We start from the raw sequence: 13,351 nt of genomic DNA on the forward strand, positions 1-13,351 counted from the left end.
GTCAAGTGTTATTCATACCACCCCCTACTCACATTAGACTGCCATCATTTTCACTGACCAACACCTTTGTCGGTACACGCTGTATATTCCATGAATATTAATATTTGTGGGGAGTGAGAATTTATCTTGGAATCTAAATACATAATGCTGTATTATTTATTTAGATACCTGGATTACCCAGCTTCTGTCATCCCTCTTTTTACTTACTAAGGCCCTGCTTTCTTTTTCTGTACTTGTTGAATTTTGGTCTGTGTTTGGATTTATTTGATATTCTTTCTGACATTTTGAGTGCTCATGCTTGCCGAATGTCTCCTTTGGTTTCCTTGGTGTTACCTGTGTTACTCGTTTATTACTTTCCTTTTCTGTCTTGTTTTTCTTTCCTGATTTATTTTAGAAATTGCTTCACAATGCATGCGACAGGACCAGTGCCGATCATTACTGACGTTTATACTTCAGAGCAGAGGCTCATTTATGAGATGAATCGTCATCAGTTTGCAAATTCAAAACACACCTTTCAGCTTGTCATGTATTTTAAAACTGGGTTTGTGAAGACCTGGTATGTAAATGTGCCTGTATGTAAAAAGCTTTGAGTCAACTTCTTTTGTTTAAATGTGCTATAGGATAAACATAAAATAGACATGACAGTCAACACAAAAAGAAATAGTGTCTGGTTGAGGTGTAGTTTTTCATTTCCAAAAATAATAATTCATTCAGATAGAAACAGGTATCGACCCTATTGCGCTAGTGTTGATCCAAGCAAACAAACAAAGAACCTTTATTTGTCACATACACAATTATACAGAGTACAACATGTAGTGAAATGCTTGTGTCCGAGCTGCGGACAGGCTGAAGACGTAGCTGCGCCATTCCAGGGCTTGGTTTTTTAGGTCTAGCCAGGAATCTTACTGGATACCGGGTGGGAATCTAACTTGTGACTCCCGCTCCAAAGGTGTGTAGTCTTACCACCACATAACAGTACCAGCGTTGGTACTGATACTGTCGATATTTAGACCGAGCCGCCCACCTCAACCCGCCTCCGTCCCTGATTGTCTCCACCTGAGGCTGATTTCCCTCCTTTGTGACTCACCAGTTGTGTTTGGTTGGCTGCGGTGTCTCTTGCCCCTCTCCTTTCTGTCAGGTTGTCTTTTTGCCCTGTGTTAGGCTACCTCTTGTTCCCTGTGTGTCTTTTTTTGTGTGTTATAATGGCTAATGGGATTCTCTGTATCTGCGTTTTTTTTCTTTTCCAACAGAGGGTTTGCTTTCTGTATATTTTGCCTGCCTCTGCATCCGGCATTTGGGTGCTCTCTCCAGTGCTACTTGACATTACTGATGCTTTTGTTAGCCATTAACTGTTCATGTGAGTTCAGTGAAAGTGCATAGTCCTGTTAGAGAGCAGTATTTTCACAGTGGGAGTATTATTGTCTTAAAAATTCACACAATATAGAGAAAAATGTAGTGCAGCAGAGCACTGTGTTGAAGAAAAAGTTGTAATTTGGATGTGAAATAATGTTTTCTGAGTCAACAGAAGTTTAAACTTTGAACGTCTGCCAGAGGTCTTTACCCTGGGATTCATATTTTAATCATTATTGTCTGTCAGACTCTGCAAACAAATGATCGTCTGTTTTTACATCGAGCACAGGCGAAGATTTGTCTGCCTCCAGGTACTTGTCCTAGATCCAAACTTTGACGGTATTTACAAAGACAGCTTTTGTACTTCAGAGATGCGTTGCGCGCAGGATGCTCTCAGACCACCCAGTATCTGTAAAAACCCTCCGCAAATCTTCTCAAGGCGTACAAGCTAAACAGTTTTGAGTTGACATAGCGGTTAAATCTCATCTAGCCTTCGCTCTGGAATGCGTGGATTGAATCCTTCCTGTTTTTGCAGAGCCTTGTGTTAGCAGCGAGTAAAATCAAAAGCAAGCAGACCACAAAGCAACAGACAATGAGGCTTTTCCTTTTAACTTAAGCATCTGTTTATGAGCTGAAACGGCGCATATGAGGCCATGTTATTAGAGGATGAAGTGAATACACACGCTTTCATCCTGCCTGTCTTTGTGTCCAGTTAGCAGATTATTTTCTTTAGTGCTGAAATCACCTGAAGCTGCCCTTTAATTCCTTCATCTAACAGTTGAGGATGTTGATACAATTGGAGCAGAAAAACAACAGAATGAGGACAGAGAGGAAAGAAGAGAGCGACGAAAGGCTCGGCAGAAACAGAAATGTAAAACTGAGGGGGGTAGATTCTCCGCTGCATGGAGAAATGGGTAGATATGGTGAGCCAGTGCCAGATTTTTCTTTCTTTCTTTCTTGTTTTTTAGAACATGCACATGCACACAACACACTTTAAGTGCACATCTAACCACCTCCAGGAAACCACATCTCATTTCTGCTTCTCTCCCTTTATTCCACCCATTCCAGCAGGAACAGATATGATTAGTGGAGTTTAATGAGCTCTGCAGAGATGAGCGTTCTGCTTGGTGCTCTGTGCTCCACAGCTACAGAACCCCCAGGGTTTGGCGCCACTGAACGAATGAAGTGTGTTCCTCCACCGCTTTGGTCTCTTTACCATCTGCATGTAAATCGTGTGTGGGTACCAAAGGTGGGATGACATTATGTGCATTTTCTAGATGCATAATGTGGCAACAGTGTGCTTGTCATCTTTTAGAATGAGTCCATTGATATGTTGTGAATTAAGAGTAGGACTCCTCATATTGATTAGGATTGATTTACATTACAGATGTAATAGAGTAATCATTTTATGAATACGGCCTGAAAGGAAACCTACATACAGAGCGATCCACGATGTCACTTTTTTTCCTGCTTGATGTCTTTGTTGCTCACGGTGTTAAAATATTTACCAGATTCTCCTCCATTTCGATAACTGCATCACCTAGGCACACAGCTAAATTTGTGCGTGTGCGTATGTTAATGATTGCGCATCTTTATCCCACCAAGCAGTCTTGAACTCGACTTGATGAATTGCTGTGCCCCTTTTCATGTTACACGAGGTTAATCCCGGCAATATTTCTCACCCCAGTGATTTGCCTGATTTGCATTCATTTTACAGTGTGATTAAATTATGTGCCTGCTGTAGACAGCATTGGACAACATTTAGTTCACAGGCATTAAGATTAGTACAGAGGGCAGTGTTGTGGTGTTTTATTGTTGCCATTGGGTGGCAGTGTTGTATTAGCACTGCCACTAAGACTAATCATTTTTCTATGGAAGTATTTTAGTGTTATGGTGTAAAATGTCTGACTTTGCACCACTCAGCTTCTACATACCTCACGTCTGGTCAGTTTTAACTCTGCCCGTGTGACTCATTGCTTAGTGGGTTCCTGCACTTATTTCTTTTTTGCTGCACGTTGAGATCAGATTCAGTTAGGGTTTCAGATTTAGTCAATATTTCGTCCTGCCAAATGTGACATTAAAGTGAAAGTTTCGCCGTGGCAACAAGAAAATCAATTAAACTACATACTCATAATTATTCATTCACATCTAGATGCTTCTCGGGACCTGACAAGTTTCCCATTGCCTAAAATAACTGTAATTAAAATGTTAATGATGCTGTTTATGATCTCATATTTGAATATAGCTCATATAGTCCATCTGTTCCATTTGCCAGATGTTTAAGAGGTGTATCATTTTATGTTGAGCTTAATTGTGCAAAAACTAAACCACAAGTTTCCAGCTGAGCACCAAACTAATTAGTTTCAGCAGTGCGAACACAGAATGACTGCTCCCTGGCTAGACACAGAATTGTGCCCCTGTTATGTAGCTGTTAAGTGCCTTAGAGCGAACTCCTGTGAAAAATATGATTTTAGAAAAGCGACTGGTCTATTAAGACTACTCAGACTTGGTTTTTGGTTTTTTCCCTTGTTGCAGAAATCGGTAAACAAGTGCTGCAAATAAGCCAAAAATGCATCAATGTGTGTTGCCACTGCTTAGAAAATAGCAAACGTACCAGCTCCAGAACTTCATCATGAAAATGACAGTTTCTTAAAAATAGTTCGTTGGTATGGAGATTTGACACTTCAACATTGTCCTGCTCCATTCCCTTGGCAAATAGAGAAAGTTGTACTAGAAATCCTCCTCAAGAGATTACATTAGAATAAGAAATGTATGATAATGTTATTCTCTGCTTGGACTGAATTATATTCTAAATTCTAAGAGAATGAACCAAATGTTTTCCTCTCTTCTAAAATACATTCTAGGTCATGACTGCAAAAAAACCCAAAAAACAATTTGAAACAGTATCCACATTAATTCACATGCTGTGTACAGTTATGTGTATTGTTTCTATGCGTATTGCACCACATCAAAATAAATAACGTGGGTGAGTATGACACTGCTCTGCTTGTGTGTACAGCGGCATATATAAGCAATGGATTTTGGGCTCATCATTTTTCATATTTCCTAACATTTCACCGTGATTTCATGTGTGCCGCGCTCAATTCCCATGAAATAAGCCCCTTTTATCTAGACTTTAGCCTGACTACTACCTTATCCCATTAGCTTTGCTGCAAATATTCTTTCAAATATTTTTTTCATTGGTAGTGATCTTATTTCCCCTGGCAATTCTCCCTCCTGACGAGATAAAGGCCCGATGGGACGCCACTGTGGCCTCTCCTACTCATTTGTTGTGCCGTTCCCGTTCTATAGGAGAGGACACTTTGAGATTTTTTGCTGTGCTGGTGACACACGGAAAAAGTGAGGAAAAAAAGAGAGAGAAAAGACAGAATGAGGAAACAAGAGAGGAAAAAAGTGCTGGGGCCCAGCTGGGGTGACATTTTTATTTTTGTTGCATCTATTGTGACCTAACTATTGCAATTTCATCTTTTTTTTCACCGTCTCCCACTTGCATACTTCTGTTTCACTTTCATCAGTTTTCACATTTGCTGACGGCAAGCTGCAGGTGAGATCTATTTCAGGCTTCAGATGAAGACACTGAATGACAATCCCTGCAGTTTGGTGTGTTTTGCATCCTTATCCTCACCAGCAAAGTCATTGCGGTGATTTATTAGGTTACTTTGCTCAATGTCATAAGTAAATATTATTGAATTTCCACTGTTGGAATGTTTTATACAGTTATAGCTTTTTAAAGTGTTATACTGAAACGTTATCCTATTGAAGAAACAGTTCAGGTCATCTAAGCAGCAGCTTCAGTTATTATTATTGAGCAAGGTAATAGGATTAGATCTATAGTCAATAATCCTAGCTATTTAGAACAGTGCAGTGCATATGCGGAGAGAGATGTCCTTGATGAATTGTGCATGTTTGTGGATTCTGAATTGATTTCAGTTGATAACACCTTTCAAGAAACGCATTGATTTTGTGCTTCATTAATCTGGTTAATCGTTTCTCAGTAAAACAAAATGCCTCCAAACTATTTGTTGTACCTCGTTGATTTAGAGGCTTAATGATCGCAGTATTGACGGCCGAACGCTCCAGACCCGATGTTGAACATGCAGGGTAAAGGTTGCTGTGTGTGCTGCAGCAAAGAACTTGTATCGATTTCAACACATAGTGTAGCGTTGCTGATCAATCGCTACAAATTTTTACTTTATCAGCGGTGCTTACGGTGCAGTGGAAATACGTCTAATCTGTTTTGTGAGTTTGTCATCGTGCAGCGTAGAGCCCTTTGATTCTAATGCGGTAAATCTTCTTTCAGCTGCTGCCTTCTTATGCAATAAACGAGTAGTTTATTTCTGTCATAATAAGCTGACACTGTGGGTTATAGTTTAGTTTGCTATATGTGCTCAGTATTTGGCACTGGATTTACAATCCAATTCATTCATTGACACATCCACTGTAAACTCAACTTTTATGATCTATTTAACTCCATTACTGAGGTTTAATTCAGCCTGTTTTCACTTTAAGGTTGTTGTAAATGGTGTCGTACTGGATTGCATTTTATTTGACATTTTGCTCTTTCATGCCAGCGCAAAGACAAACACAAAAAGACAAAGACAGCCCTCAGTAGTATGTTATCCAGTGCAACACTTTTATAATAATAATAATAATAATAATAATAATAATAGTAATAATAATGATGATGATAATAATAATAATAATAATAATAATAATAATAATAGTAAGCGTATTATTGAATTTATGTTTCCAATAATATTGAAAGTTTGAATTTATGATAAAAGTTGCTTCATTGTAGTGCAGCTTGTTAGGAACTGAGCTGATAGGACACAGAGACACACAGCATTTGGTGTAAGAAGGTTTTTGACTTCTGCAGTGATAACTGACATTCCAGATGAGTCGAGTGGTGAGAGCGGCAGGGTGAAGAGCAGCAGTGTGTAGCTGAGCCCTACGCAGGCCAGCAGGATGTGGGAGGCTGAGAAAGTGTGCTACTAATGGATGCTGGCTGGTTGCTGGAGAGAAGGTTGTGGACCTGCAGCACAGTGAGATGAAGAGTTACTAAACTGGGGACCAAACTTACTGAGTGGATATTAGGTGTAGTGTTAGTGCTACACAGAGAAAGAACAATCTGGCTGACAGTGTAGTGGGTATTCTGTGTCTCAGAGTTGCAGGTTAGTTGATAGAAGCAGGAGGGTTAAAGCTTTAAGCAAACACAAACACAATAGAGGGAGACAAACAGGGAAACGGTATGAAATGAGGGCATGCCTACATAGCTATGATATTAGCCATTAGGTAAGGTGGGGTCAAATCCACTGCAACTTCAGAAAACACCAACAAATAGAAAAATACTGGCTAGTGGTACCCCTCAGCCTCCTAGTACATACACTATGATATCAATTTCAAATCCTAGGTGATTTCCTTATCGATTTATTACATTTATAAGATTTTCAGAAAACTTGACCTCTGACCTTGACTTTGTGGTCGAATTCACTGAGATTGAAACACTTCCAGTAGATACACCTATAGTAGCAATTTTAAACTTGTATTTTGCTTCGTTCTTGAGTTATTGCATTAACAAACTTTGGTGTCCATGTTGCCCGCCCACCCAGCAGCGTGGCAACAATACACCATCAGCCTTATGTAGCCGAGGGGTAAAAATGCTGCTAAAGCACACAAAACACAAGAGAAGTTGAATAAAACAAAAGGGAACTAGAAAAAAATGTTGCAAACGGCTAATAGCATGTTTTATGTATTATACGAATCATGCCTTTACACATTTCCTTGCATCTTTTTCTCCATCACAACATCGAAGAATCCTCGGCGTCCTTTAAGTCAATCTCAATCGCATCTCCTTGGCATGTTTTGGTTTCTGTCACTTCTGCAGCCGGTCAGTCACGTTATTGTCTCTTCAAAAAACACTTGTGTTGTTTTTGTGTGCTTTTTTAGCGTATTTATGGTGTCTAAAAAAGTTTTAATCATGTAGGGTTTTTACAACCCCCAGAAAGGGACTCTACAAAAGACGTCCAACACGATCAGAGGAGCAGAGATTTAAGTGACTGAAGTTGGTGCCAGATGGGCTGATCTGAGTATTTCAAAACTACTTATGTGCTGGGATTTTAGCACACATCTGTCTCTAGGGTTTACAGGGAATGGTCCAAAAAAGAGAAAATGTCCAGTGAATGGCAGTTTTCTGAGCGGAAACGCCTCGTTGATGTCAGAGGAGAATGGCCAGACTGCTTTGAGCCAACCAAACCACTCAAGACAACCAAGGTATGCAGAAGAGCATCTCATGTTGAACCTTAAAGCAGATTGGCTACAGCTGCAGAAGACCACGCTGACTGAGACTCTAAGAACAGGAAGCTGAGGCTACAGTTCACACATTCTCACAAAAATTAAAGTGTCATGTAACAAGGCTTAAAACAGCTCATCACTTCAATCACTTTTCCTCCCCAGTCTGGTATCCTTCGTCTAATTTAAACAAATATTAACAGTAAACCTAACAAAAACTAAGCTGCCAAAAGTACTGGGTCCATCAGAATCAAACAGAAACAAAACACAACTCTAAACAATACAATCATAAATTGCTGTTGGGGCAGAAGGAGGAAGAGACAAGGAAAGACAGTTTCCTGCTCATCGGGCCAAACCAGAAACACCTGGAAAAAAATGGATCATGGAATCTAGTATACAGAGCATAATCAGTGGGAAAAGGAGTGCACATATAACAATAACACGAAAAATAAAATCACGTAAAGCACTTTGTCTTATTGGTTTATCCACCTTTCTTAGCTGCTTTACTTTAATTATTTTTTCACTTGCATGTCCATTACTTAGCCAGTAGAGGGCACTAAGAGGAAGCAACTGAACTAACATCCTTGCCGAAGGGGCAAACCAGCTCCATAAACACTGTGACTCTGTGTGGTTTCCACTTGAGTGCAAATATGCAGAAATTAGCGCGAGGAAGAAATGGAGCATTTTATATTTGAATCAACCCCAATTAGATATAAGCTGAAAAGGGTAAAGGAAAAACTTTCAAGCTTACTGCAGTCTGTCTGTTTACGTGTAAAGAGAGTGTTTAGAGCGCTGAACTGGCTAGAGTGTCTGTGAACTCGGGCGACAAGCACCCTACTCTTGTATTCATTATTCTGACGTCTTCTTGACTCTCACCTCGAGGGCACACAATCTTCCTCCTCAACCCCCTTGTTGCCTTCTTATCTCCGCCGCCTTCAGCGCCGACTTGTCAAATTTCCTACTCAATGCGTGTTTGCTTGAAAATGTCAGCCACTGTGAAAGATTTCTTTTTTTTTTTGGTTATGTAACACTTTAATCTACGTTCTCTCTCGCTCTCTCTCTTTCCTTGCGTGGGCTTTTGTGTCTAAAAGAGGCTTTTTTATTTGCATCCTGAAAAGACCCTATCCAGATACTTGCCCTAAAATCATCAAGCTCCTCTAGATTCAGCAGGTTGGGTTTCTTTATTTGTAGGAAATGTGCCAGTGCATGTTCAAAGCAAAACAAGTTAGATTGAGTGGATCCGTGCTTGTTTAAGATAACAGAAGGTCGGATGGACACAAGGTCAATCCTTGATCGCTTCACCTCTGTCTCCCTTTAACTGCCAGAGTTGGAAGTGTGAGGTTTTAGATGGATAGTGAGGCATTAGGGGGTCGGTGTAATAGCCTTTGACAAAATACAGACCACACTTATGCTAAAAAAGCACCAAACCTGTTTCTTTTTTGCCTCTCGTAAATTATCTAACATTTCCACCATGTGGGTGGACTCGGAAATATTTGCGGTGACCTTTCGCGGACCCAGGGTCGGTTAATGGTAAAGGGGAAGAGTGCTGAGGAAGTGTGTGTGTCTGTGTGTGTGCATCTGAGAGAATGCGGATGTACAGTAGGGAAGGCGAGTTTTTAATGTGGGAGAGGAAACCTGAAAGGAGAGGTTTGCCAGGGACACACAAGGGCAAGAACAGGGAAACAAAAACAGGATGGCTTTCAGGCCGACATGGAACATTCTGGACAAGAGAGGGCGTTGACGGAGAAAGTCAGTGACAGTGTGACAGTAGGAAAGCGCGCTCTCCCACTGAGTTATCTGTGTTGTTCCTGCTCAGTAATCCATGCACAATAGAAGAAGAAATGAGTGGTGACCTAGTATGGAAATGACTTTATGATCAATTTAAGCATGCCTGGACTCAGTTTATGTTAAATCCACCACAATAATAACTAATATTCTTACTCACCAACTGAAACAGACTGAAAAAAGACAAGCTTGCATCTTTACTGTTTATTAAAGATGATTTTTTTAAATTTTATTTTTGTGTCTCCCTCTAGCTGTGCAGTCTCTGAACAGCTTGAATGACCAGATTGCAAACTTCATGGTGACTGGACCCAAGTCCGTAGAACAGGAGGAGCATGCCTTTCCCCCTCCTGAGAAGGAGACGCTGCAGAAGTCCATGACCCTCATGAGGCACCTCCTCGTGGATGCTCAGGTACACAGAAAAGCACATTTGTTAGCTTAAAAGAAGGCAGAGAAAGACTCGCGACTCATGAAACTGTTAGTAGAGTCGCAAGTATGAGACCAAGCAAAGCGGGGTTGGTGTTAATGCCCGGTCCCGCCCCAGGGTGAAATGCTCACAGAACGTGATGCCGATGAATGTAATCGTTTCTTTTTGGCAAACTTTGATGCACAAAGTGCTCTAGTACTGCAACACATCCTGGTTTAAGTCAGTGTCACCCCCTCTTAGCACCACATGTTTTGAGTGTCTCTTGATAAGCCTTTTTCACAGTGTGATCATGACACAAGTTCTGAAGTTACCTTGATATTAATCCTTAAAACCCTCGAAATGGAGGACTGCAGCCGACCAAGCTGTCTCACTGGATGATAATTGCCAACTGCAATTTAGATAATTGATTTTTAAAAATTCACCACAAACTGAGTGCTTTTGGTCTTCCTGAAAAAAATCAATTTAAAAAAATGTAACCTCAGTTCTGACAGTTATAAAATTAGTTTGTGCCATTTTTAACTGGGGGAAAAAAAAGCTTTATCCTGTGTTGTTTCTAGGATTAATAAGAGACAATCCACTTTACAAAGGTGCCGGATAATCTGGTGAAAAGAAGCTCGGATTTTACAAAATGACAAGAGAGAAATAGCTAGTTAGTGCTCAGGCCGGGGAGACTTGTATCTGGAAGTACTTGTCATGCTTCATTTTGCACCAGTGCAGATTGTTTGCAAAGACACGGGAAGCTGTTCCTGAGCTTCTCTGGCAAAGGGGCCTCAGATGAAATGAAAATATTGACTGTGTGTAATAGGGGTGAAACAACAAGGTTACATTTCCTGCATCCAAGTCGATTGCTACTCAAATACTTGCAGCGCAGAAACAGATCTACTGAATGCATCATGGTTGTACAAAATATTGCAATATTCGATTTTCTCTTCTCACCAGCAATACGTCGCACATTCCTTTCCTTCCTGTCCTCAAATGAATTTTCTTGGGCGTCAGTCATCTAAGAAAATAGCTGCAAGAATGCCTGGAGACTGATATATGTGGCCAGCTAGTGTCACTGAAATTGTGAAGATGAAGACATCCGCAGTCTTGCATGTATTTCCCATCCCTCAGCCTTATCCTCTTGTTCTGCTCTTGTGCTGGCTGATAATTTCACATAACCTTTGTTAGGGAAGAGGAGGAGATGAGATGCTGGATTCCTAAGAGCTCCAATTAGGGGAGGGAGGATGCACCCAACTGAATTGGCAATGTGTGATTGAGCTGTTTGCGATCTAATACGCATATGCTCATTGTGTTAATTTGCTACAGTGTCATTTGTATTCCCATCACACAAATTTAAATTAAGCTCCAGCCTAACAGATGTTGTTGAACAAAAATGGTCATGAACTATGTTCTGCAATGACGTTTTTTTAAAAACTTAATCACTTAATGGTTATACTTATTTAGCCTTCTTCTTCTTTTTGTTTGTTTGTTTGTGAGTCATAATTTAAAACGGTTAAATACCTGTGCTTACCACACACATTCAAACAATCTATACTCCATACTCTCAGTGTCTTTTTCTCTGAGGCTAAGAAACAAAAAAGGACAGGAGACACGTGCAGACTACTGAATGACTGCTGACATTGAACTCTTTTTTTTTTAGCTTCTTCACTTCATCTATCATCTCATCAGCATTCATCTATCTTTCAACAAGGTAGACTCTGTCTTGTTAATGTGTTCCCTGCTCTTTTATTTTTGATCATTTTCGTTAGGTAATATATCACAAAACAGATGTTGATAGATTGGTGTCCACTCTTGTTTCTTCAGAACAACACTTTCTATGCAGGATTAGGTAGCCAATGTCGTAATACTGAGAATATAGAAGGTTTTATTTGGTATCACATGAATTTAAAACATTCATGTTTATCTGTTATTCTCATTTTTTGTCCAAAATAATCATAAATAAATGAACACAACCTATTTTAATTAAGATCACAATGGGTGTGCTAGAGTTAGCGTGGATTACTAGACAGAACCAAATGAGTAGGGAACAAATAGAAACCTATTCAAGAACGAGGAAGAACACAGACCCACCCCCAATCCATACAAGTCTGGTGTTCATCAGTTATGCTGTGGCAGGTTTTGTAATGTAAAATTAATGTAAATAGGTCTGCAGATGACTGCTGCTGACATTAACGTGTGTTTTTGTTCAGTTTCTTAAAGGAAGATGTGATTATAAAGTAATTACTTCATCTGCAGTCCTGCAGCATCGTAGTGATTTCTGGTTAAAGTAGTATTTATGAGCCCTGATCAAAGAAATCAGCGACCGGATAGAAGTTCAAAAGAGACGGTCTTCTTTCTTCTCTCTCGTGGTCAGAATTTATTTAGCCAACTACAGACAGAAAAAAGGGCTCTGCTATCGGCGTGTTAAGTCAAAATTGGAAGCACATGATTAAAAATTCACTTTCACTCAACTGTCAGTTTTTACAGAGATCCATATGTGTTCACAAATTTCAAACTTCACAGAGGGAAGCCTGTATGGTCAACGTAGTTCTGGCATTATGACAGGTGAGGGTCAATCACTGCTCACTGACCAGACTGACAGATAAAAGCGATGGTGGTGAAGCTGTGGTGCAAAGCAGCCAGGCGCGATGAACGTTGGAGCGCACGGCAAAGCTTTGATGAGCAGGGATCAGTCATTTGTGCGTATTACCATTGAATATGGTGTCATTATACGGGTATATTCATTTGTTACACCTAACTGTAGTTGGACCATATTTATTTATTTACAGTTTAGGTTTTCCTTCCACCTTCTGCCTGGCTGGTGGTCCGAACCCCTAAAATTCACTTATGTAATGTAGTAGTTGACCACTTGGGACAAACAAACAAACCCCTAACAAAAACCCTTTCTTTGTTAAATCACCTTTTATGTCTTTTATTTAAAGTATTATGACATACCATTAGACTATGGTCATTACTCTTGTCCTGCAACAAACTGCTCACTGTAGAGCTGCTTCATGTGGATCCATCCTTTTTACACCAGAGGCCCATCTGCTGTGTATCCTGCAGTCAAGCTGGGAGGAGATTGGCTGCTGAGCTTTTGCCAGCGATCCTCCTTCTAAGTCTCCTTCCCTGTGCTGTACTCAGCTGTGACTACATTAAGTGAGCTGTCATTCATCAGTGGCAAGGATTGAAGAGAGGGAGGAAACGTACAGTTTGGGCACTGGGGAGTGGATGTGCGACGTGGGGTAGGGGTATGGACACAGTTTAGAGGCCAGTAAAGGTGACTTTGGCAGCGACTGAACAGAGACGCTGATACATCTGGCCCTCTTCAACCTCCTCTGTGCTCTAATCATCAGCGGAGAGCCGCAGACACGTCTGTCGGCAGAGAGAAAGCAAAGCACAGCCATCGTTTTTGACAAACCTTAAAATTTTCAAGCTTAAAAACAATGAATGTACAAACATATCGGATCGATATTTCCTGAAAGGAAATTTCCGCAGAAA

General features: G+C 40.4%; 1 protein-coding gene across 4 annotated transcripts in view; it reads left to right on the forward strand.

Moving 5' to 3' along the window:
* The window catches only part of kazna (kazrin, periplakin interacting protein a), a 194,732-nt gene that overhangs the window by 14,618 nt on the left and 166,763 nt on the right, over positions 1–13,351 (forward strand). For all 4 annotated transcript variants that reach the window (XM_084917514.1, XM_084917513.1, XM_084917515.1 and 1 more), the window contains exon 2: positions 9,696–9,853. In XM_084917514.1, coding sequence (XP_084773640.1) covers positions 9,696–9,853 — 158 coding nt within the window. The remainder of the gene's footprint in view (positions 1–9,695; positions 9,854–13,351) is intronic.

The sequence above is a fragment of the Perissodus microlepis genome, chromosome 20, assembly GCF_051167445.1.
Source record: "Perissodus microlepis isolate ML-2025 ecotype Zambia chromosome 20, ASM5116744v1, whole genome shotgun sequence".
Taxonomy (NCBI): Eukaryota; Metazoa; Chordata; class Actinopteri; order Cichliformes; family Cichlidae; genus Perissodus; species Perissodus microlepis.